Source organism: Oncorhynchus keta, unplaced genomic scaffold, assembly GCF_023373465.1.
Source record: "Oncorhynchus keta strain PuntledgeMale-10-30-2019 unplaced genomic scaffold, Oket_V2 Un_scaffold_20464_pilon_pilon, whole genome shotgun sequence".
NCBI classification, from domain to species: Eukaryota; Metazoa; Chordata; class Actinopteri; order Salmoniformes; family Salmonidae; genus Oncorhynchus; species Oncorhynchus keta.
Genome location: NW_026290858.1, coordinates 423065 through 449881, shown reverse-complemented (window position 1 = coordinate 449881; position 26817 = coordinate 423065). Strand labels below are relative to the sequence as shown.

At 47.3% G+C, this 26817-nt stretch overlaps 1 protein-coding gene across 1 annotated transcript; it reads left to right on the top strand.

Moving 5' to 3' along the window:
* Positions 1-3513: 3513 nt before the first annotated feature.
* Positions 3514-22693, top strand: mis18a (MIS18 kinetochore protein A). The gene is made up of 5 exons (XM_052515018.1): positions 3514-3827; positions 16761-16830; positions 17734-17856; positions 18301-18403; positions 21660-22693. The coding sequence occupies exons 1-5, from the start codon at positions 3584-3586 to the stop codon at positions 21735-21737; spliced, it is 618 nt and encodes a 205-aa protein (XP_052370978.1). The 5' UTR covers positions 3514-3583; the 3' UTR covers positions 21738-22693.
* The last annotated feature ends 4124 nt before the right edge of the window (positions 22694-26817 follow it).

Below are 26817 nucleotides of genomic sequence, written 5' to 3'. Positions count from 1 at the left end.
GGCTCTGTTCTAGGCCCTCTCTTATTCTCGCTATACACCAAGTCACTTGGCTCTGTCATAACCTCACATGGTCTCTCCTATCATTGCTATGCAGACGACACACAATTAATCTTCTCCTTTCCCCCTTCTGATGACCAGGTGGCGAATCGCATCTCTGCATGTCTGGCAGACATATCAGTGTGGATGACGGATCACCACCTCAAGCTGAACCTCAGCAAGACGGAGCTCCTCTTCCTCCCGGGGAAGGACTGCCCGTTCCATGATCTCGCCATCACGGTTGACAACTCCATTGTGTCCTCCTCCCAGAGCGCTAAGAACCTTGGCGTGATCCTGGACAACACCCTGACGTTCTCAACTAACATCAAGGCATTGTCCCGTTCCTGTAGGTTCATGCTCTACAACATCCGCAGAGTACGACCCTGCCTCACACAGGAAGCGGCGCAGGTCCTAATCCAGGCACTTGTCATCTCCCGTCTTGATTACTGCAACTCGCTGTTGGCTGGGCTCCCTGCCTGTGCCATTAAACCCCTACAACTCATCCAGAACGTCGCAGCCCGTCTGGTGTTCAACCTTCCCAAGTTCTCTCACGTCACCCCGCTTCTCCGCTCTCCCCCTGGCTTCCAGTTGAAGCTCGCATCCGCTACAAGACCATGGTGCTCGCCTACGGAGCTGTGAGGGGAACGGCACCTCAGTACCTCCAGGCTCTGATCAGGCCCTACACCCAAACAAGGGCACTGCGTTCATCCACCTCTGGCCTGCTCGCCTCCCTACCACTGAGGAAGTACAGTTCCCGCTCAGCCCAGTCAAAACTGTTCGCTGCTCTGGCCCCCAATGGTGGAACAAACTCCCTCACGACGCCAGGACAGCGGAGTCAATCACCACCTTCCGGAGACACCTGAAACCCCACCTCTTCAAGGAATACCTAGGATAGGGTAAGTAAGGGTAAGTAATCCTTCTCACCCCCCTTCTCCTCCCCCCAACAAGATTTAGATGCAAGTGGCTGTTCCACTGGTTGTCATAAGGTGTATGCACCAATTTGTAAGTCGCTCTGGATAAGAGCGTCTGCTAAATGACTTAAATGTAAATGTAAATTAATGAGAAAAGGCTGACCTGAGAACTGGTAAACTCAACACTAACTATGGGTGAATAATGAGAAAAGGCTGACCTGAGAACTGGTAAACTCGACACTAACTATGGGTGAATAATGAGAAAAGGCTGACCTGAGAACTGGTAAACTCGACACTAACTATAGGTGAATAATGAGAAAAGGCTGACCTGAGAACTGGTAAACTCAACACTAACTATAGGTGAATAACTGCTTATTGTAAAGTCTACACAATGTCTCCCCCTTGTGGGCGTAACAATACTTTGGTAACTTTATGACCAATATTTTATTTACTTTTTTGTTGGAGAGGATGATAATGGGATGGAAATCCTTCTGAGTTACATGTCCTTAGGAAAAGCTTATATTTTCACATAACATTTATAATAATAAAGTTTATGCCTGTATCTCATTGTTCAATCAATGTCGGGGGGGTATTCGTAATTTACTCAAACGTAAGGCTATTTTCCTGTAATGCAGACTTTTACTTTCTACAAGAGACTCATGCTTGTCCTTCCGATCTATCTTTTTGGAAAAATCAACGGGGTAACGATATCTGGTTATCATATGGTAACAACCACTCTGCAGGGGTAGCAGTTTTAAGAGGTGCGTTTAAAGGGAAGGTCATCAGTAGTAAGACTCCCCACTCTGCAGGTGTAGCAGTTTTAAGAGGTGCATTTAAAGGGGGGAGGTCATCAGTAGTAAGACTCCCCACTCTGCATTGGTAGCAGTTTTAAGAGGTGCATTTAAAGGGAGGTCATCAGTAGTAAGACTCCCCACTCTGCAGGTGTAGCAGTTTTAAGAGGTGCATTTAAAGGGATTAAAGGGAAGGTCATCAGTAGTAAGACTCCCCACTCTGCAGGTGTAGCAGTTTTAAGAGGTGCATTTAAAGGGAAGGTCATCAGTAGTAAGACTCCCCACTCTGCAGGGGTAGCAGTTTTAAGAGGTGCATTTAAAGGGAAGGTCATCAGTAGTCATCAGTAGTAAGACTCCCCACTCTGCAGGGGTAGCAGTTTTAAGAGGTGCATTTAAAGGGAAGGTCATCAGTAAGTAAGACTCCCCACTCTGCAGGTGTAGCAGTTTTAAGAGGTGCGTTTAAAGGGAAGGTCATCAGTAGAATGAAATAAAAAAATAAGGATAGTTTTATTTGTATTATTTCTCCTTTCTTATTTTTATTGGTCACACAAGTTATGGCACTTCATATAAATAAGGATAGTTTTATTTGTATTATTTCTCCTTTCTTATTTTTATTGGTCACACAAGTTATGGCGCTTCATATAAATAAGGATAGTTTTAGGGGTATTCAGATACAAGACAAAGAGATCAAATGTTCACAATTGGCCGACGACACCACCATTTTCTTGAAAGATCATGTGGTCCTTCTGTAGCTCAGTTGGTAGAGCATGGCGCTTGTAACGCCAGGGTAGTGGGTTCGATTCCCGGGACCACCCATACGTAGAATGTATGCACACATGACTGTAAGTCGCTTTGGATAAAAGCGTCTGCTAAATGGCATATATACATATATGTATCAGGTTTATCTCTGAATATTAGGTGCTATTCCCCTCTTAGGAGAATATAACAATACTCCGAGTGCAACTGTTGATGATGTTGTAGCCTCAATACAACTAGAAGGAATTGACATTTTAAACTATAAATGTAATAACATGTATATAAGGAAACTATGTCAATTTGTTACTATTCCCACTGCTAAAATGTACTGGAATACAGCGCTAGGACAAGGTAACTGGAACAACGTTTCGTTGTTGTCTGGTAAACATTGTATATCTAATAAGGTGACAGAAGTATCATGCAAACTCATTCATAGAATCGACCCTGTAAAGACCTTTATTATACACAGATTCTAATTAGCTGTTGATAACAAATGTGTATTTTGTGGTTGTGACCCAGAGACTCTTCACCATTTATTTAGGGACTGCTCTTATGTCAGAAGATTTTGGAGTTAGAATCATTTATTTTAAAAGAAACGACTATTAATGTTTATTTGAAAGACTGATATTATGTTTTATTTTGGACCAAATGACCCTGATTGAACTTTCATTGTTCATTTGTTTTATCTTTCCTGGAAGATTCTTTGTCCATAAAATGAAGTGGGCAGAGAACAAACCCCTTTTCACATTATTTAAGATTGATTTCAAAATAATATTTCAATTCTTCAGTAAATGTAAAAACAACAAAGCAATATGCACCATAAAACTATTTGACAAATTGAAAATGAATCTCGATATGTCCCGTCTGTTAGGTTTATGTACTCTTGTTTGTATATTTCTGAGGGGTTTTGTATTTGTTGTGTTCATAATAAAAATAAATTATAATTAAAACAAATAAATAATAATATATATTTGTTTTAATTAAAAAATGACGACCTGAAACTTCCGCTTTTCTTTTATGACGTATTTCCTGTATTGTCCTGCGACTGTCTGTCGCCAAACCCGCCCAAGTTCGAAAAAATATATAAACATGTCTGGGAGAAGAGCACTTTGCAAAGATTCAAACGTGACATATGAAGTCACCGTCAACGACGAAGTTGATGCCGACTCAACCATCATTAAGGACAACTCTAAACAAGGGAAGTTCGTAGAAGACGACGACGACGACAGCGACCCACCGGTCGTCTTTTTCTGCGGGAGTTGCAAGTTGCCTGTCGGTGACTCGTTGTCTTGGGCTGGGAGTGAGGACGAAAAAAATCAAATACTGCTGAACCGTAAGTTGCTGGCGGACTACATTGTAGATCTGCATAGTGTGATAGATAGCATTGGTTGTGTCAGAATTACAACTCATTTTGTCGTGTCTGTTTTGACTCAATGTTATTGAGAAGTCCCCCGCTGCAGCGCCCGGTTTTTTCCCAGATGGCGAAACGAGGTTCAAATTGTATTTGTCATCTGCGCCGAATACAACAGATGTAGACTTGACTTGACCGTGAAGTATTTAACTTTACAGTGGGAGTCCTTTCCCAACAATGCAGAGTTCATTAAAGATGCAGAATGCAGACATCGCTCCGTCCGACATTTCCTGGTTACTATAATTTATAAAAATTGGCCTAATTTAATTTCCGTGACAAAAACGAACAAGGATAGTGTGTAGAGAGTCATTTGTACCTTAACTACTGTGAAATATATATATTTTTTCCTTCGTCCAAAATAATGTACTTTCAGCTGTTTTGAAACGGGTGTACAAAACCAACAAGTAAAAGATGCTTAATCGCGGGAAGAAATAGTGCAGATCTACCGCCTCTCAGACTTGCTTTCAATGACACATCTGTAACACACTTGTGTGAATTTGTTCTGGTCTCCTTAAAGAAAAATGACTTTGCAGATTAGAAATACCATGAATAGAACTAACATGATTCGTTAGTATCAGAGCGGTTTGTTTGTTCTACATAATGCGTTTTTGGTCCCCGAAGAATGATGTCGGACGAGCCCGTGCTGCGTTCAGAAGGGCTGTCTAACTTCCAGGTACAAAATGTATTTATTAAGAATCCTCATTCGCTGCTGCCGCAGGAGGAACATTGTCCGATGTTGAGATGTCTGTTACTTGAACTCTGAAGCATTTATTTGGTTTGCAATTTCTGAGGCTGGTAACTCTAATGAACTTATCCTCTGCAGCAGAGGTAACTCTAATGAACTTATCCTCTGCAGCAGAGGTAACTCTAATGAACTTATCCTCTGCAGCAGAGGTAACTCTAATGAACTTATCCTCTGCAGCAGAGGTAACTCTAATGAACTTATCCTCTGCAGCAGAGGTAACTCTAATGAACTTATCCTCTGCAGCAGAGGTAACTCTAATGAACTTATCCTCTGCAGCAGAGGTAACTCTAATGAACTTATCCTCTGCAGCAGAGGTAACTCTAATGAACTTATCCTCTGCAGCAGAGATAACTCTAATGAACTTATCCTCTGCAGCAGAGGTAACTCTAATGAACTTATCCTCCTGCAGCAGAGGTAACTCTAATGAACTTATCCTCCTGCAGCAGAGGTAACTCTAATGAACTTATCCTCTGCAGCAGAGGTAACTCTAATGAACTTATCCTCTGCAGCAGAGGTAACTCTAATGAACTTATCCTCTGCAGCAGAGGTAACTCTAATGAACTTATCCTCTGCAGCAGAGGTAACTCTAATGAACTGATCCTCTGCAGCAGAGGTAACTCTAATGAACTGATCCTCTGCAGCAGAGGTAACTCTAATGAACTGATCCTCTGCAGCAGAGGTAACTCTAATGAACTGATCCTCTGCAGCAGAGGTAACTCTAATGAACTGATCCTCTGCAGCAGAGGTAACTCTAATGAACTGATCCTCTGCAGCAGAGGTAACTCTGGGTCTTCCTGTCCTGTAGCGGTCCTCATGAGAGACAGTTTCCTCACAGCACTTGATGGTTTTTGTGACTGCACTTGTAGGAACTTTCAAAGTTGTTTACATTTTCAGGATTAATTGACCGTGTCAAATTTTTGTCCGTCCTCCTTCTGAGTGCAGCCCGGCTTGTCCGACGTCATCGGTCCCTACCCATATGAAAGTAGCCACAACAGTGGAATTAGCTGTTTCCTTCAAAATCTAAGGACAAAGCGAAAACACGTTTTTGGAAATGTTTGCAAATGTATTACAAATAAACAACAAATAACTTTTGTAAGTATTTACATATTTACATAAGTATTATACTCTAAATTAAGCTCAGGTGCATCCTGTTTCCATTGATCATCCGTGATGTTTCTATAACTTGGAGTTCATCTGTGGTAAATTCAATTGATTGGACATGATTTGGAAAGGCACACACCTGTCATTTATATAAGATCCCACAGTTGACAGTGCATGTCAGAGCAAAAACCAAGCCATGACGTTGAAGGAATTGTCCGTAGAGCTCCGAGACAGGATTGTGTCGAGGACCTTTTTTGGGGATTTCTACAACTTGGAGGCCACCTGTGGTCCTTGAGTGGCCCAGCCAGAGCCGGGACTTGAACCTGATCAAACACCTCTGGATAGACCTGAAAATAGCAGTGCAGCGACTCTCCCCATCCAACCTGACAGAGGATCTGCAGAGAAGAACGGGAGAAACTCCCCAAAATAAAGGTGTGCCAAGCTTGTTGCGTCATACCCAAGAATACTTCACGCAGCCACTGCCAAAGTACTAAGTAAAGGGTGTCGATACTTATGTACATGTGATATTTTAATAAATTAACAAAATTCTAAACCAGTTTTTGCTTTGTCATTATTGGGTATTGTGTGTAGATGGAAGAGAAACCTATTTATTCACATGTTGGTACAAGGCTTTAACCTAAACAAAAATGTGGGAAAAGTCAAGAGGTCTGAGTCCTTTCCGAAGGCAGTGTTTATGAACCGTACAGCCCTAACCCATTTCATGTGTAAAATCCATAGGTATCAGCCTGCTCAGTAACACCCCACAGTACACTACTATGTAGAGTTTACACACACATACATTACTGTCTTAGTTCTATTGCAGGTCTCTGAAACTACTGTGCAAATTAGTCTTAGCTCTGAATGATCAATACACGTAATACATAGACTGGTGAGCTAATGCAGTGGGTGTAATCAATGCCTGTCCTACCTACTCAGGGGGTTAGTTAATCTAGATGGTGATGCCTGTCCTACACAGTGGGTTAGTTAATCTAGTTGGTGATGCCTGTCCTATGCAGTGGGTTAGTTAATCTAGTTGGTGACCCCTGTCCTATGCAGTGGGTTAGTTAATCTAGTTGGTGACCCCTGTCCTATGCAGTGGGTTAGTTAATCTAGTTGGTGACCCCGTCCTATGCAGTGGGTTAGTTAATCTAGTTGGTGACCCCGTCCTATGCAGTGGGTTAGTTAATCTAGTTGGTGACCCCTGTCCTATGCAGTGGGTTAGTTAATCTAGTTGGTGACCCCGTCCTATGCAGTGGGTTAGTTAATCTAGTTGGTGACCCCTGTCCTATGCAGTGGGTTAGTTAATCTAGTTGGTGACCCCGCCCTATGCAGTGGGTTAGTTAATCTAGTTGGTGACCCCTGTCCTATGCAGTGGGTTAGTTAATCTAGTTGGTGACCCCGCCCTACTCAGTGGGTTAGTTAATCTAGTTGGTGTCCCCGTCCTATGCAGTGGGTTAGTTAATCTAGTTGGTGACCCCTGTCCTATGCAGTGGGTTAGTTAATCTAGTTGGTGACCCCTGTCCTATGCAGTGGGTTAGTTAATCTAGTTGGTGACCCCGCCCTACGCAGTGGGTTAGTTAATCTAGTTGGTGTCCCCTGTCCTATGCAGTGGGTTAGTTAATCTAGTTGGTGTCCCCGTCCTATGCAGTGGGTTAGTTAATCTAGTTGGTGACCCCTGTCCTATGCAGTGGGTTAGTTAATCTAGTTGGTGACCCCGCCCTACTCAGTGGGTTAGTTAATCTAGTTGGTGACCCCTGTCCTATGCAGTGGGTTAGTTAATCTAGTTGGTGACCCCTGTCCTATGCAGTGGGTTAGTTAATCTAGTTGGTGACCCCGTCCTATGCAGTGGGTTAGTTAATCTAGTTGGTGACCCCTGTCCTATGCAGTGGGTTAGTTAATCTAGTTGGTGACCCCGTCCTATGCAGTGGGTTAGTTAATCTAGTTGGTGACCCCTGTCCTATGCAGTGGGTTAGTTAATCTAGATGGTGACCCCTGCCCTATCAGTGGGTTAGTTAATCTAGATGGTGACCCCTGCCCTACTCAGTGGGTTAGTTAATCTAGATGGTGACCCCTGCCCTACTCAGTGGGTTAGTTAATCTAGATGGTGACCCCTGCCCTACTCAGTGGGTTAGTTAATCTAGTTGGTGTCCCCGCCCTACTCAGTGGGTTAGTTAATCTAGTTGGTGACCCCTGTCCTATGCAGTGGGTTAGTTAATCTAGTTGGTGACCCCGCCCTATGCAGTGGGTTAGTTAATCTAGTTGGTGACCCCTGTCCTATGCAGTGGGTTAGTTAATCTAGTTGGTGACCCCGTCCTATGCAGTGGGTTAGTTAATCTAGTTGGTGATGCCTGCCCTACACAGTGGGTTAGTTAATCTAGTTGGTGACCCCGCCCTATGCAGTGGGTTAGTTAATCTAGTTGGTGACCCCGCCCTACGCAGTGGGTTAGTTAATCTAGTTGGTGACCCCGCCCTATGCAGTGGGTTAGTTAATCTAGTTGGTGACCCCGCCCTATGCAGTGGGTTAGTTAATCTAGTTGGTGACCCCGTCCTATGCAGTGGGTTAGTTAATCTAGTTGGTGACCCCTGTCCTATGCAGTGGGTTAGTTAATCTAGTTGGTGACCCCGCCCTATGCAGTGGGTTAGTTAATCTAGTTGGTGACCCCTGTCCTATGCAGTGGGTTAGTTAATCTAGTTGGTGACCCCTGTCCTATGCAGTGGGTTAGTTAATCTAGTTGGTGACCCCGCCCTATGCAGTGGGTTAGTTAATCTAGTTGGTGACCCCTGTCCTATGCAGTGGGTTAGTTAATCTAGTTGGTGTTCCTGCCCTACGCAGTGGGTTAGTTAATCTAGTTGGTGACCCCGTCCTATGCAGTGGGTTAGTTAATCTAGTTGGTGACCCCGTCCTATGCAGTGGGTTAGTTAATCTAGTTGGTGACCCCTGTCCTATGCAGTGGGTTAGTTAATCTAGTTGGTGACCCCGTCCTATGCAGTGGGTTAGTTAATCTAGTTGGTGACCCCGTCCTATGCAGTGGGTTAGTTAATCTAGTTGGTGACCCCTGTCCTATGCAGTGGGTTAGTTAATCTAGTTGGTGACCCCGCCCTATGCAGTGGGTTAGTTAATCTAGTTGGTGACCCCTGTCCTATGCAGTGGGTTAGTTAATCTAGTTGGTGACCCCTGTCCTACTCAGTGGGTTAGTTAATCTAGTTGGTGTCCCCGTCCTATGCAGTGGGTTAGTTAATCTAGTTGGTGACCCCTGTCCTATGCAGTGGGTTAGTTAATCTAGTTGGTGACCCCTGTCCTATGCAGTGGGTTAGTTAATCTAGTTGGTGACCCCGCCCTATGCAGTGGGTTAGTTAATCTAGTTGGTGCCCCCGACCTATGCAGTGGGTTAGTTAATCTAGTTGGTGCCCCCGTCCTATGCAGTGGGTTAGTTAATCTAGTTGGTGACCCCTGTCCTATGCAGTGGGTTAGTTAATCTAGTTGGTGACCCCGCCCTATGCAGTGGGTTAGTTAATCTAGTTGGTGACCCCGCCCTACTCAGTGGGTTAGTTAATCTAGTTGGTGACCCCGCCCTACTCAGTGGGTTAGTTAATCTAGTTGGTGACCCCTGTCCTATGCAGTGGGTTAGTTAATCTAGTTGGTGACCCCGTCCTATGCAGTGGGTTAGTTAATCTAGTTGGTGACCCCTGTCCTATGCAGTGGGTTAGTTAATCTAGTTGGTGACCCCGTCCTATGCAGTGGGTTAGTTAATCTAGTTGGTGACCCTGTCCTATGCAGTGGGTTAGTTAATCTAGATGGTGACCCCTGCCCTACTCAGTGGGTTAGTTAATCTAGATGGTGACCCCTGCCCTACTCAGTGGGTTAGTTAATCTAGATGGTGACCCCTGCCCTACTCAGTGGGTTAGTTAATCTAGATGGTGACCCCTGCCCTACTCAGTGGGTTAGTTAATCTAGTTGGTGTCCCCGCCCTACTCAGTGGGTTAGTTAATCTAGTTGGTGACCCCTGTCCTATGCAGTGGGTTAGTTAATCTAGTTGGTGACCCCGCCCTATGCAGTGGGTTAGTTAATCTAGTTGGTGACCCCGTCCTATGCAGTGGGTTAGTTAATCTAGTTGGTGATGCCTGCCCTACACAGTGGGTTAGTTAATCTAGTTGGTGACCCCGCCCTATGCAGTGGGTTAGTTAATCTAGTTGGTGACCCCGCCCTACGCAGTGGGTTAGTTAATCTAGTTGGTGACCCCGCCCTACACAGTGGGTTAGTTAATCTAGTTGGTGACCCCGCCCTATGCAGTGGGTTAGTTAATCTAGTTGGTGACCCCGCCCTATGCAGTGGGTTAGTTAATCTAGTTGGTGACCCCGTCCTATGCAGTGGGTTAGTTAATCTAGTTGGTGACCCCGTCCTATGCAGTGGGTTAGTTAATCTAGTTGGTGACCCCTGTCCTATGCAGTGGGTTAGTTAATCTAGTTGGTGTCCCCTGTCCTATGCAGTGGGTTAGTTAATCTAGTTGGTGACCCCGCCCTATGCAGTGGGTTAGTTAATCTAGTTGGTGACCCCTGTCCTATGCAGTGGGTTAGTTAATCTAGTTGGTGTTCCTGCCCTACGCAGTGGGTTAGTTAATCTAGTTGGTGACCCCGTCCTATGCAGTGGGTTAGTTAATCTAGTTGGTGACCCCGTCCTATGCAGTGGGTTAGTTAATCTAGTTGGTGACCCCTGTCCTATGCAGTGGGTTAGTTAATCTAGTTGGTGACCCCGTCCTATGCAGTGGGTTAGTTAATCTAGTTGGTGACCCCGTCCTATGCAGTGGGTTAGTTAATCTAGTTGGTGACCCCTGTCCTATGCAGTGGGTTAGTTAATCTAGTTGGTGACCCCTGTCCTACTCAGTGGGTTAGTTAATCTAGTTGGTGACCCCTGTCCTATGCAGTGGGTTAGTTAATCTAGTTGGTGACCCCGTCCTATGCAGTGGGTTAGTTAATCTAGTTGGTGACCCCGTCCTATGCAGTGGGTTAGTTAATCTAGTTGGTGACCCCTGTCCTATGCAGTGGGTTAGTTAATCTAGTTGGTGACCCCGTCCTATGCAGTGGGTTAGTTAATCTAGTTGGTGACCCCGCCCTATGCAGTGGGTTAGTTAATCTAGTTGGTGACCCCGTCCTATGCAGTGGGTTAGTTAATCTAGTTGGTGACCCCGCCCTACGCAGTGGGTTAGTTAATCTAGTTGGTGACCCCGTCCTATGCAGTGGGTTAGTTAATCTAGTTGGTGACCCCCGCCCTATGCAGTGGGTTAGTTAATCTAGTTGGTGACCCCGTCCTATGCAGTGGGTTAGTTAATCTAGTTGGTGACCCCTGTCCTATGCAGTGGGTTAGTTAATCTAGTTGGTGACCCCGTCCTATGCAGTGGGTTAGTTAATCTAGTTGGTGACCCCGCCCTATGCAGTGGGTTAGTTAATCTAGTTGGTGACCCCGCCCTATGCAGTGGGTTAGTTAATCTAGTTGGTGACCCCTGTCCTACTCAGTGGGTTAGTTAATCTAGTTGGTGACCCCTGTCCTATGCAGTGGGTTAGTTAATCTAGTTGGTGACCCCTGTCCTATGCAGTGGGTTAGTTAATCTAGTTGGTGACCCCGTCCTATGCAGTGGGTTAGTTAATCTAGTTGGTGACCCCTGTCCTATGCAGTGGGTTAGTTAATCTAGTTGGTGACCCCTGTCCTATGCAGTGGGTTAGTTAATCTAGTTGGTGACCCCTGTCCTATGCAGTGGGTTAGTTAATCTAGTTGGTGACCCCGCCCTATGCAGTGGGTTAGTTAATCTAGTTGGTGACCCCTGTCCTATGCAGTGGGTTAGTTAATCTAGTTGGTGACCCCGCCCTATGCAGTGGGTTAGTTAATCTAGTTGGTGACCCCTGTCCTATGCAGTGGGTTAGTTAATCTAGTTGGTGACCCCGCCCTATGCAGTGGGTTAGTTAATCTAGTTGGTGACCCCGCCCTATGCAGTGGGTTAGTTAATCTAGTTGGTGACCCCTGTCCTACTCAGTGGGTTAGTTAATCTAGTTGGTGACCCCGCCCTATGCAGTGGGTTAGTTAATCTAGTTGGTGACCCTGTCCTATGCATTGGGTTAGTTAATCTAGTTGGTGACCCTGTCCTATGCAGTGGGTTAGTTAATCTAGTTGGTGACCCCGCCCTATGCAGTGGGTTAGTTAATCTAGTTGGTGACCCCGCCCTATGCAGTGGGTTAGTTAATCTAGTTGGTGACCCCGCCCTATGCAGTGGGTTAGTTAATCTAGTTGGTGTCCCCTGTCCTATGCAGTGGGTTAGTTAATCTAGTTGGTGACCCCGTCCTATGCAGTGGGTTAGTTAATCTAGTTGGTGACCCCGTCCTATGCAGTGGGTTAGTTAATCTAGTTGGTGACCCCTGTCCTATGCAGTGGGTTAGTTAATCTAGTTGGTGATGCCTGTCCTATGCAGTGGGTTAGTTAATCTAGTTGGTGACCCCTGTCCTATGCAGTGGGTTAGTTAATCTAGTTGGTGATGCCTGTCCTATGCAGTGGGTTAGTTAATCTAGTTGGTGACCCCTTTCCTACTCAGTGGGTTAGTTAATCTAGTTGGTGTCCCCTGTCCTATGCATTGGGTTAGTTAATCTAGTTGGTGACCCCGCCCTATGCAGTGGGTTAGTTAATCTAGTTGGTGTCCCCTGTCCTATGCATTGGGTTAGTTAATCTAGTTGGTGACCCCTGTCCTACTCAGTGGGTTAGTTAATCTAGTTGGTGATGCCTGCCCTACACAGTGGGTTAGTTAATCTAGTTGGTGACCCCGCCCTATGCAGTGGGTTAGTTAATCTAGTTGGTGACCCCTGTCCTATGCAGTGGGTTAGTTAATCTAGTTGGTGACCCCACCCTACACAGTGGGTTAGTTAATCTAGTTGGTGACCCCTGTCCTATGCAGTGGGTTAGTTAATCTAGTTGGTGACCCCACCCTACACAGTGGGTTAGTTAATCTAGTTGGTGTCCCCTGTCCTATGCAGTGGGTTAGTTAATCTAGTTGGTGACCCCGTCCTATGCAGTGGGTTAGTTAATCTAGTTGGTGACCCCTGCCCTATGCAGTGGGTTAGTTAATCTAGTTGGTGTCCCCTGTCCTATGCAGTGGGTTAGTTAATCTAGTTGGTGACCCCTGCCCTATGCAGTGGGTTAGTTAATCTAGTTGGTGACCCCTGTCCTATGCAGTGGGTTAGTTAATCTAGTTGGTGACCCCTGTCCTATGCAGTGGGTTAGTTAATCTAGTTGGTGACCCCTGTCCTATGCAGTGGGTTAGTTAATCTAGTTGGTGACCCCTGTCCTATGCAGTGGGTTAGTTAATCTAGTTGGTGACCCCTGTCCTATGCAGTGGGTTAGTTAATCTAGTTGGTGTCCCCTGTCCTACTCAGTGGGTTAGTTAATCTAGTTGGTGACCCCTGTCCTACTCAGTGGGTTAGTTAATCTAGATGGTGACCCCTGTCCTATGCAGTGGGTTAGTTAATCTAGTTGGTGACCCCTGTCCTACTCAGTGGGTTAGTTAATCTAGTTGGTGACCCCGCCCTATGCAGTGGGTTAGTTAATCTAGTTGGTGACCCCTGTCCTATGCAGTGGGTTAGTTAATCTAGTTGGTGTCCCCTGTCCTATGCATTGGGTTAGTTAATCTAGTTGGTGACCCCGTCCTATGCAGTGGGTTAGTTAATCTAGTTGGTGACCCCTGCCCTACACAGTGGGTTAGTTAATCTAGTTGGTGACCCCGTCCTACACAGTGGGTTAGTTAATCTAGTTGGTGACCCCGTCCTATGCAGTGGGTTAGTTAATCTAGTTGGTGACCCCGTCCTATGCAGTGGGTTAGTTAATCTAGTTGGTGACCCCTGTCCTATGCAGTGGGTTAGTTAATCTAGTTGGTGACCCCGTCCTATGCAGTGGGTTAGTTAATCTAGTTGGTGACCCTGTCCTATGCAGTGGGTTAGTTAATCTAGTTGGTGACCCCTGTCCTATGCAGTGGGTTAGTTAATCTAGTTGGTGACCCCGCCCTATGCAGTGGGTTAGTTAATCTAGTTGGTGTCCCCTGTCCTATGCAGTGGGTTAGTTAATCTAGTTGGTGACCCCTGTCCTATGCAGTGGGTTAGTTAATCTAGTTGGTGACCCCGCCCTACTCAGTGGGTTAGTTAATCTAGTTGGTGACCCCGCCCTATGCAGTGGGTTAGTTAATCTAGTTGGTGACCCCGCCCTATGCAGTGGGTTAGTTAATCTAGATGGTGACCCCACCCTACACAGTGGGTTAGTTAATCTAGTTGGTGACCCCGCCCTATGCAGTGGGTTAGTTAATCTAGTTGGTGACCCCACCCTACACAGTGGGTTAGTTAATCTAGTTGGTGACCCTGTCCTATGCAGTGGGTTAGTTAATCTAGTTGGTGACCCCGCCCTATGCAGTGGGTTAGTTAATCTAGTTGGTGACCCCGCCCTATGCAGTGGGTTAGTTAATCTAGTTGGTGACCCCACCCTACACAGTGGGTTAGTTAATCTAGTTGGTGACCCCTGTCCTATGCAGTGGGTTAGTTAATCTAGTTGGTGTCCCCTGTCCTATGCAGTGGGTTAGTTAATCTAGTTGGTGACCCCGCCCTATGCAGTGGGTTAGTTAATCTAGTTGGTGACCCCGCCCTATGCAGTGGGTTAGTTAATCTAGTTGGTGACCCCTGCCCTATGCAGTGGGTTAGTTAATCTAGTTGGTGACCCCTGTCCTATGCAGTGGGTTAGTTAATCTAGTTGGTGACCCCGCCCTATGCAGTGGGTTAGTTAATCTAGTTGGTGACCCCGTCCTATGCAGTGGGTTAGTTAATCTAGTTGGTGACCCCGCCCTATGCAGTGGGTTAGTTAATCTAGTTGGTGACCCCGTCCTATGCAGTGGGTTAGTTAATCTAGTTGGTGACCCCGTCCTATGCAGTGGGTTAGTTAATCTAGTTGGTGACCCCGCCCTATGCAGTGGGTTAGTTAATCTAGTTGGTGACCCCTGTCCTATGCAGTGGGTTAGTTAATCTAGTTGGTGACCCCTGTCCTATGCAGTGGGTTAGTTAATCTAGTTGGTGACCCCTGTCCTATGCAGTGGGTTAGTTAATCTAGTTGGTGACCCCACCCTACACAGTGGGTTAGTTAATCTAGTTGGTGACCCCGCCCTATGCAGTGGGTTAGTTAATCTAGTTGGTGACCCCGCCCTATGCAGTGGGTTAGTTAATCTAGTTGGTGACCCCGCCCTATGCAGTGGGTTAGTTAATCTAGATGGTGACCCCTGTCCTATGCAGTGGGTTAGTTAATCTAGTTGGTGACCCCGCCCTATGCAGTGGGTTAGTTAATCTAGATGGTGACCCCTGTCCTATGCAGTGGGTTAGTTAATCTAGTTGGTGACCCCTGTCCTACTCAGTGGGTTAGTTAATCTAGTTGGTGACCCCGCCCTATGCAGTGGGTTAGTTAATCTAGTTGGTGACCCCTGTCCTATGCAGTGGGTTAGTTAATCTAGTTGGTGACCCCGCCCTATGCAGTGGGATAGTTAATCTAGTTGGTGACCCCTGCCCTATGCAGTGGGTTAGTTAATCTAGTTGGTGAGCCCGCCCTATGCAGTGGGTTAGTTAATCTAGTTGGTGACCCCTGTCCTATGCAGTGGGTTAGTTAATCTAGATGGTGACCCCTGTCCTATGCAGTGGGTTAGTTAATCTAGATGGTGACCCCTGTCCTATGCAGTGGGTTAGTTAATCTAGTTGGTGACCCCTGTCCTATGCAGTGGGTTAGTTAATCTAGTTGGTGACCCCTGTCCTATGCAGTGGGTTAGTTAATCTAGTTGGTGACCCCTGCCCTATGCAGTGGGTTAGTTAATCTAGTTGGTGACCCCGCCCTATGCAGTGGGTTAGTTAATCTAGTTGGTGACCCCTGTCCTATGCAGTGGGTTAGTTAATCTAGTTGGTGACCCCGTCCTATGCAGTGGGTTAGTTAATCTAGTTGGTGACCCCTGTCCTATGCAGTGGGTTAGTTAATCTAGTTGGTGACCCCTGTCCTATGCAGTGGGTTAGTTAATCTAGTTGGTGACCCCTGTCCTATGCAGTGGGTTAGTTAATCTAGTTGGTGACCCCTGTCCTATGCAGTGGGTTAGTTAATCTAGTTGGTGACCCCGCCCTATGCAGTGGGTTAGTTAATCTAGTTGGTGACCCCGCCCTATGCAGTGGGTTAGTTAATCTAGTTGGTGACCCCGCCCTATGCAGTGGGTTAGTTAATCTAGTTGGTGACCCCTGTCCTACGCAGTGGGTTAGTTAATCTAGTTGGTGACCCCGTCCTATGCAGTGGGTTAGTTAATCTAGTTGGTGACCCCGTCCTACTCAGTGGGTTAGTTAATCTAGTTGGTGACCCCTGTCCTATGCAGTGGGTTAGTTAATCTAGTTGGTGACCCCTGTCCTATGCAGTGGGTTAGTTAATCTAGTTGGTGACCCCGTCCTATGCAGTGGGTTAGTTAATCTAGTTGGTGACCCCTGTCCTATGCAGTGGGTTAGTTAATCTAGTTGGTGACCCCTGTCCTATGCAGTGGGTTAGTTAATCTAGTTGGTGACCCCGTCCTATGCAGTGGGTTAGTTAATCTAGTTGGTGACCCCACCCTACACAGTGGGTTAGTTAATCTAGTTGGTGTCCTACTCAGCGTATGTGAATTGACACTATAATCTCGCACGTGAAGTTCGACTCCGTTTTGGGATTTCAGTTTTAATCATTTATATAAAGTTTTTACAGTGATACTGTTCCATGTGCCACCCTGTTCCATGTGCCACCCTGTTCCATGTGCCACCCTGTTCCATGTGCCACCCTGTTCCATGTGCCACCGCGAGGGGTACTTGATGAAATTGGCAAGACCACAAACACATCTTGGATCAGGCTATTGTCTAAGGACAAGACAGATTGATTTCCTAATTAGATATTGTTCTCCCAATTTCCCAAAGAGACTGAACAATTCCCTCTTTTTATATTGCAGGTGTCAGTGACAATGTTTTGGTTGGCAAAGAAACTCACTTCTCCGGTACCTGTAAGAAGGATCTAGGCTGGTAAGTCAGAGCGTGTGTCTGTTAGCGTATGTCTGTTAGCGTATGTCTGTTAGCGTATGTCTGTTAGCGTATGTCTGTTAGCGTATGTCTGTTAGCGTATGTCTGTTAGCGTATGTCTGTTAGCGTATGTCTGTTAGCGTATGTCTGTTAGCGTGTGTCTGTTAGCGTGTGTCTGTTAGCGTGTGTCTGTTAGCGTGTGTCTGTTAGCGTGTGTCTGTTAGCGTGTGTCTGTTAGCGTGTGTCTGTTAGCGTGTGTCTGTTAGCGTGTGTCTGTTAGCGTATTGTCTAGCTAGCTGCTAATAACCTCTGCCAAATTCCTCAATGTTTACCTTCGTCATAGACAGAATGTTCTTATTAAATCAAATCTAATATTAACCCAGAAGTAAAATATTGCGTAATTTGGTCAGCTGTGTGATTTCCCCCTGACCTGTCGTGTGATATTCGCCCCCTGACCTGTCGTGTGATATTCCCCCTGACCTGTCGTGTGATATTCCCCCTGACCTGTCGTGGTGATATTCCCCCTGACCTGTCGTGTGATATTCCCCCCTGACCTGTCGTGTGATATTCCCCCCTGACCTGTCGTGTGATATTCCCCCTGACCTGTCGTGTGATATTCCCCCCTGACCTGTCGTGTGATATTCCCCCCTGACCTGTCGTGTGATATTCCACCCCCCTGACCTGTCGTGTGATATTCCCACCCCCTGACCTGTCGTGTGATATTCCCACCCCCTGACCTGTCGTGTGATATTCCCACCCCCTGACCTGTCGTGTGATATTCCCACCCCCTGACCTGTCGTGTGATATTCCCCCCCCCTGACCTGTCGTGTGATATTCCCCCCCCCCTGACCTGTCGTGTGATATTCCCCCCTGACCTGTCGTGTGATATATATCCTCCTGTTACAGCCTGAAAGTCCACCTGACCTGCCGTGGCTGCAGCTCTCTGCTTGGCATGGTCTACATCTCTACACCCAGGAAACTGGACCACATGAGGTCTCTGTTCTGCCTCAATGTGACTGCCATAGAGAGGTGAGCCATGTGGTGGGGGGACTTAAACCAGTGACTGATATAGTTGTAGTAGTTATCGTGGGGGGAATTTAAACATTGACTGTTAAATATTGGTGATTTTCACAATGTTTATGCAGCGCGTGTTGTCCTGTTTTCATGGCATCTTGCTGCTCTGATTTGGTATTTCAACTAACAGAAATGGGAGGTTATCAATTTTTTTTTTTATTGTTCATATTCTTTGTAGATCTGTGCGGAAATATTTATCTCTGAGTGTGGTCTGGTCTCTCTCACACCGGGACACCATCACACAGCATCTCTGACACTCAAGATGACAAATCATGTTGCCAGTAGTAACAGCCCCGCTAAAATATTTTTTAGATTGATTTACGAGATAATAGTTTGTCTGTTCTGTTGGCTTTAAAAAGTCATTTGTATTGATGTAAAATCATTCTGCGGTCCGTGCAGCTATGTCCTGGGGTCGTCCAGTCAGCAGGTGGCAGCAGTGAGCCCCAAGCAGCAGCCGGTCACTCTGGAGTACAGACAGGCTGTAGAGCGACAACTGGATGAGGTAACCCTCTGGACTGTGAAGCTTCCCGTTAGTTCACTACTGTTGATCAGGGCTCTGTCATGTGTGTTTGAAGAAGGTATTACTTGCAATGATCTTGTGGGAGTGGATTGGTTAAGACACACCCACATTAAACCACGCCTCTCTCAAAACACCCACCCACATCAAACCACGCCTCCCTCAAAACACCCACCCACATCAAACCACGCCTCGCTCAAAACACCCACCCACATCAAACCACGCCTCCCTCAAAACACCCACCCACATCAAACCTCGCCTCCCTCAAAACACCCACCCACACACATCAAACCACACCTCCCAACACCCACACACATCAAACCACACCTCCCAACACCCACACACATCAAACCACACCTCTCAACACCCACACATCAAACCACGCCTCTGAACACCCACACATCAAACCACGCCTCCCAACACCCACACACATCAAACCACGCCTCCCAACACCCACACATCAAACCACGCCTCTCAACACCCACACATCAAACCACGCCTCCCAACACCCACACACATCAAACCACGCCTCCCCAACACCCACACACATCAAACCACGCCTCCCAACACCCACACACATCAAACCACGCCTCCCAACACCCACACACATCAAACCACGCCTCCCCAACACCCACACACATCAAACCACGCCTCCCCAACACCCACACGCATCAAACCACGCCTCCCAACACCCACACGCATCAAACCACGCCTCCCAACACCCACACACATAATAATAATATAATATATGCCATTTAGCAGACGCTTTTATCCAAAGCGACTTACAGTCATGTGTGCATACATTCTACGTATGGGTGGTCCCGGGAATCGAACCCACTACCCTGGCGTTACAAGCGCCATGCTCTACCAACTGAGCTACAGAAGGACCACATCAAAACCACGCCTCCCAACACCCACACACATCAAAACCACGCTCCCAACACCCACACACATCAAAACCACGCCTCCCAACACCCACACACATCAAACCACGCCTCCCAACACCCACACGCATCAAACCACGCCTCCCAACACCCACACGCATCAAACCACGCCTCCCAACACCCACACGCATCAAACCACGCCTCCCAACACCCACACGCATCAAACCACGCCTCCCAACACCCACACGCATCAAACCACGCCTCCCAACACCCACACGCATCAAACCACGCCTCCCAACACCCACACGCATCAAACCACGCCTCCCAACACCCACACGCATCAAACCACGCCTCCCAACACCCACACGCATCAAACCACGCCTCCCAACACCCACACGCATCAAACCACGCCTCCCAACACCCACACACATCAAACCACGCCTCCCAACACCCACACACATCAAAACCACGCCTCCCAACACCCACACACATCAAAACCACGCCTCCCAACACCCACACACATCAAAACCACGCCTCCCAACACCCACACACATCAAAACCACGCCTCCCAACACCCACACACATCAAAACCACGCCTCCCAACACCCACACACATCAAAACCACGCCTCCCAACACCCACACACATCAAACCACGCCTCCCAACACCCACACACATCAAACCACGCCTCCCAACACCCACACACATCAAACCACGCCTCCCAACACCCACACACATCAAACCACGCCTCCCAACACCCACACACATCAAACCACGCCTCCCAACACCCACACACATCAAACCACGCCTCCCAACACCCACACACATCAAACCACGCCTCCCAACACCCACACGCATCAAACCACGCCTCCCAACACCCAGACATATCAAACCACGCCTCCCAACACCCACACACATTAAACCACGCCTCCCAACACCCAGACACATTAAACCACACCTCCCCAACACCCACACACATTAAACTACCCCTCTTTACTAAAGTAATTTCATGCCATACATTTATATTGAAGTGAAACTTCCCATTGATGAGAACATGTTGTCCGGTGGACATCTGGTCTGGTGGAGAGACATGCCAAACTGGGTCTTCGTTAGCCAATAGAGAGAGACCCGGGACGGGACATTGGCCTTCTGGTTCGTAGATTAAGCTGAATAACCAATCATCTCCCACAGCAACTTCCTCCTAACCTTCCCTGTGCCTCGCAGTCGTGTGATTCGCCAAAAAAATAAAATGACAAGTACTTTACTCAGTGTCAGTCCTATAGATCCCAGGCTTATAGGATGGAGACGAGGTTATTGACAAGCCAATCGTAGACACGAGGTTGATAGAGGAGTTGGCATGATGGCACACTGGTTCTCAGGCTTGTTCTTTGTCTGCTTAATACCTGTGTTTCTCTTGGAGAAAAACGCACACTAGATGGTGGTGTTGCTCAGGAACAGCAGTCAGACACTCCTCGATACTGTACCAGCAGGAACAATAGAATGTCTGTTTATTTATTTCTGTGTGTGTGGGGGGGAGGAGGTCTGACTTAAGGTGTCCGCATGCTTCCCAGCTGAAACAGTTCGTCAGCGCTTGTGCATATATTATGACGTTTTGGGCTCTGGCCGGGGCTACGGGCTCTGGCCGGGGCGACATTTTTTTTCTTCTGGAGGCAAACTGAAGGTCGGAAACCGACGCCCCTTCGTCAGTGATTGGTCAACAGTGGGGATTCTTCAATCAAGTCTTTGCATGAAAACAAGTTCTCTCGTTGAACTCTTTCAAAGAAAAATACTTCACCAGTCGTCTTAGTTCGATGTCAAATTGTGTCACCTAAGATCTCTTCAGCAAAAATGTAAATTAATGGCCGATTTTTCTCGAGTTACAAGATCTTGGATTAATTCTATTTTGAAGAAGTGTATACCGACTACGCCGACTCAAAATGGACAAACTACTATTGCCGCTTTTTCAAGCGACGGTGTTTTAATGCGAACAAACTCGTTAGACTCGACGCCAGCTGAACTCTGACCTGCTCAGACACTTGTTTCTTAATGTATTCTGTCTGAGAGGCAGAGACCATATTTGGGTTTCCTTTACTCAGACACTTGTTTCTTAATGTATTCTGTCTGAGGCAGAGAGACCATGTTTGGGTTTTCCACCTTGTAAATTTACCGACCTCATCCTCTCCTTCCCTCCCTCTCTCCCTCTGTTCTCTATCCCCATCTGTCTCTCCTCCTCCTCCTCTGTCCCCCCTCCCTCCCTTCTCTACTCTCTTCCTCCTCCCTCTCCTCTGTCCCTCCCTCCTTCCTCTCTTCTCCCTCCTCCCTTCTCTCATCTCCCTCCCCTCTTTCCCCCCTCTCTAGATTAAGGCGGTGACTCTGTCTATGGGGCAGAGGTTGTTGGTGCTGGAGGGTGACCAGCAGAGTAAAAGTCATATGTGATGATGCATCTTGACAGTGATGGACCACACTACGTCATGGGGTCTCACATACACACAGTACTAAGTAACTCAACCCTCCCTCCCCATTTCTACCTAAATCCCACTTTGCCCTCTACCCCCCTCCTTTGTTAGTTCTGATGGGGAACAAAGAGCCACAACCTGTTTGTTCCACAAGGTTTAATCACATCTATCACAATAAATGGCACCCTATTCCCTATATAGTGCACTACTTTAGACCAGAGCCCTATCGAACCCTATTCCCTATATAGTGCACTACTTTAGACCAGAGCCCTATAGAACCCTATTCCCTATATAGTGCACTACTTTTGACCAGAGCCCTATAGAACCCTATTCCCTATATAGTGCACTACTTTTGACCAGAGCCCTATAGAACCCTATTCCCTATATAGTGCACTACTTTTGACCAGAGTCCTATAGAACCCTATTCCCTATATAGTGCACTACTTTTGACCAGAGCCCTATGGAACCCTATTTCCTATATAGTGCACTACTTTAGACCAGAGCCCTATGGAACCCTATTCCCTATATAGTGCACTACTTTAGACCAGAGCCCTATTGGGTTAATTATTGAAGTAGGGTGCCATTTGTGATGAAACTATTGTTCCCTCCAAGCGGTTTGTGGTTTATGTCAAGTTGAGACTGTTCTGTGTGTTAGAACTCATAGTTTGGATACTGTTAACTGTTTTCTGTGTGTTAGAACTCATAGTTTGGATACTGTTAACTGTTTTCTGTGTTAGAACTCATAGTTTGGATACTGTTAAGTGTCAAGGATCATGTGACTCTAAACAAAGCATTCATAAATAGAAACATGTCCTGTTATCTTAAAGATATGCTTCCATTCTCTTTGTCTATGATGGAATTGTATTCAATATGACGGTTTCCAGGACGCAGATTTAATCTAGTCCTGGAATTAAAAGCATTTTCTGTTTCTGTTAAGTCCTTGACTGAGTTTAGTCTGTTTGAGAAACTGCCCCAACATGTTGAACCTAATTCCATCATAAATAGCTGGCTAACTCCTTGATCCTGCTTTGTAGTTTCCCCTACTGGACTAGGCTTGTGTCTGGGGGAAACCAGGCCTTTATATCCCCTACTGGACTAGGCTTGTGTCTGGGGGAAACCAGGCCTTTATATCCCCTACTGGACTAGGCTTGTGTCTGGGGGAAACCAGGCCTTCATATCCCCTACTGGACTAGGCTTGTGTCTGGGGGAAACCAGGCCTTCATATCCCTACTGGACTAGGCTTGTGTCTGGGGGGAACCAGGCCTTTATATCCCCTACTGGACTAGGCTTGTGTCTGGGGGAAACCAGGCCTTCATATCCCCTACTGGACTAGGCTTGTGTCTGGGGGGAACCAGGCCTTTATATCCCCTACTGGACTAGGCTTGTGTCTGGGGGGAACCAGGCCTTTATATCCCTACTGGACTAGGCTTGTGTCTGGGGGAAACCAGGCCTTTATATCCCTACTGGACTAGGCTTGTGTCTGGGGGAAACCAGGCCTTCATATCCCTACTGGACTAGGCTTGTGTCTGGGGAAACCAGGCCTTCATATCCCCTACTGGACTAGGCTTGTGTCTGGGGGAAACCAGGCCTTCATATCCCTACTGGACTAGGCTTGTGTCTGGGGGAAACCAGGCCTTTATATCCCCTACTGGACTAGGCTTGTGTCTGGGGGAAACCAGGCCTTTATATCCCCTACTGGACTAGGCTTGTGTCTGGGGGAACCAGGCCTTTATATCCCCTACTGGACTAGGCTTGTGTCTGGGGGGAACCAGGCCTTTATATCCCCTACTGGACTAGGCTTGTGTCTGGGGGAAACCAGGCCTTTATATCCCCTACTGGACTAGGCTTGTGTCTGGGGGAACCAGGCCTTTATATCCCCTACTGGACTAGGCTTGTGTCTGGGGAAACCAGGCCTTTATATCCCCTACTGGACTAGGCTTGTGTCTGGGGGAAACCAGGCCTTTATCCCCTACTGGACTAGGCTTGTGTCTGAGGGAAACCAGGCCTTCATATCCCCTACTGGACTAGGCTTGTGTCTGGGGGAAACCAGGCCTTCATATCCCTACTGGACTAGGCTTGTGTCTGGGGGAAACCAGGCCTTCATATCCCTACTGGACTAGGCTTGTGTCTGGGGGAAACCAGGCCTTCATATCCCTACTGGACTAGGCTTGTGTCTGGGGGAAACCAGGCCTTCATATCCCTACTGGACTAGGCTTGTGTCTGGGGGAAACCAGGCCTTTATATCCCCTACTGGACTAGGCTTGTGTCTGGGGGAAACCAGGCCTTCATATCCCCTACTGGACTAGGCTTGTGTCTGGGGGAAACCAGGCCTTCATATCCCTACTGGACTAGGCTTGTGTCTGGGGGAAACCAGGCCTTCATATCCCTACTGGACTAGGCTTGTGTCTGGGGGAAACCAGGCCTTCATATCCCTACTGGACTAGGCTTGTGTCTGGGGGAAACCAGGCCTTTATATCCCCTACTGGACTAGGCTTGTGTCTGGGGGAAACCAGGCCTTTATATCCCCTACTGGACTAGGCTTGTGTCTGGGGGAAACCAGGCCTTCATATCCCTACTGGACTAGGCTTGTGTCTGGGGGAAACCAGGCCTTCATATCCCCTACTGGACTAGGCTTGTGTCTGGGGGAAACCAGGCCTTTATATCCCCTACTGGACTAGGCTTGTGTCTGGGGGAAACCAGGCCTTTATATCCCCTACTGGACTAGGCTTGTGTCTGGGGGAAACCAGGCCTTCATATCCCTACTGGACTAGGCTTGTGTCTGGGGGGAACCGGGCCTTTATATCCCCTACTGGACTAGGCTTGTGTCTGGGGGAAACCAGGCCTTTATATCCCCTACTGGACTAGGCTTGTGTCTGGGGGAACCAGACCTTCAATTCAGACATCATTCAAGCTATTATTTTCCACTTTTATCAGTTCTTTGTTGTTCAAAGTGATTTATATCAATAAAGTGTCTGGTGTTGTTTGCATGTTTGCTCTCTGTTTACCAACAACAGTCTAATGTGCCTCCCTACACAACAGCCCTTGGAGCTGACCTCCCCCATCACCCTCCCCTCATGTTCCCTCCCCCACCACGCGGTTTCAGTGTGCTGCCATAACAACCGCTAGGTTCTAGAGGATGACGTGGTGGTCCAACCAGCTGTATCTGCCCGTATCCAGGGGCAGGTTGCTATGGTAATAAAAAGGGGAGCGCGTGCTGTGTTTTGCTGAGCGCCTGTTACCATCTCACCAACGATTTCCAAGGTGAAAAATAGCCAGCCAGCTTGCTGGCCTGTAAGACAACACACTCTCAGGGTGTAGGGGAGGAGTCTGGTCTGTCTCACCAAGCTTGACGGGCCTAATCCCTGTGGGTGTGTGAGATGGTGTTTTTAACCCCCCCCCTGACTCCCCTTTCCATTCCTCAGGCTCTCATCACTCTATCGCCGGGTAAAAACACAACAACATTATCTGTCTGGCCGCGTGGTCTTTGTTCCCAGCAGGAGGTCTCTGTTTCTGTTCCCCCAGTAGAGGCTGAGTTGTCTGGGTACAGGCCACCTGGTGGAGAGGCCAGCTGGTGGAGAGGGGTGCTGGTTGAGAGGCCAGCTGGTGGAGAGGGCTGTTTCTGCTCCCCCAGTAGAGGCTGAGCTGTCTGGGTACAGGCCAGCTGGGGGCAGGGGAGCTGGTGGAGAGGCCAGCTGGGGAGAGAGCTGTTTCTGCTCCCCCAGTAGAGGCTGAGCTGTCTGGGTACAGGCCAGCTGGGGGCAGGGGAGCTGGTGGAGAGGCCAGCTGGTGGAGAGGCCAGCTGGGGACAGGCCAGCTGGGGGCAGGGGAGCTGGTGGAGAGGCCAGCTGGGGGCAGGGGAGCTGGTGGAGAGGCCAGCTGGGGGTAGGGGAGCTGGTGGAGAGGCCAGCTGGGGGCAGGGGAGCTGGTGGAGAGGCCAGCTGGGGGCAGGGGAGCTGGTGGAGAGGCCAGCTGGGGGCAGGGGAGCTGGTGGAGGTACCTGGATGTGATCTGTTACGACCTCATACGGCATTAGGGAGGATTGTCTTGACTCCCTGGTTGGTTATTTTGTTTGTTTTGATACATTGAATGGTAATATTGTGAAACTGTTTAAACCATTTTAATTTTTGTACCTCCTGTTTCAGGAAGTGATGTCAATGAGTACTGCCTATATATATATGTATATATATGTATATGTATGTGTGTGTGTGTATATATTACACACACAACCCCACCTGGGATATGGATGCCTGATGAAGACGTAAGGGTCAAAACGTTGTTAATAAATATCACCTGGGAGCACGAACAGTGGCGTTTTCCTGTTTTGTTTGTCATGATTTGAGGACCCATTAATCTGTGTGAGAGACACACGTCAACAGCAACCTAAAGGAAAATCCCCCTTGCGTTATCATTAACAGCAGACTCATATATTTCCTCAGTGAAAACAATGTACTGAGCAAACGTCAAACTGGATTTTTACCAAACTGCTGTACGACCGACCACGGATTCACCCTTACACACCCTAATTGGAAAAACAAACCAAGACGAAGACAGTCTTCTCATGCTTGACTTAAAAAAAAAAACTTTTGACTCAATTTGGAATGAGGGTCTGCTATACAGATTGATGCAATGTGGTGTTTGGGAGGAGAAACACAAAATCCCATGTACACAAACAAGTGCGGTTAAAATGGTCACATTTTTTTTCCACGGGGTCGTGGGGTGAGACAGGGATTCTGCTTGAGTCCCACTCTCTTCAACATTTATATCAGTGAATTGGCGAGTCTCTCTCCCCTCCCCCTCTCTCTCCCCTCCCCCCGCCCAGAAAGTCTGCTGCACCCGTCCTCACCCTACTAGAATCTGAAGTCAAATGTCTACCTGTTAGGAATAAATGACTAAACAATATCCCCATTATAAATAGAACTGTAACTAAGTAAATGTATACTCTGTTTTATATCTGATTAATAAGGAAGGGATTGTGGAGCATGAGAATGGGGGTAATTAAATAAAATAAATACCATTCCAGCCAGGTTGGAGAGGACTGGAATTGTGGGGTTTTAAGTAAG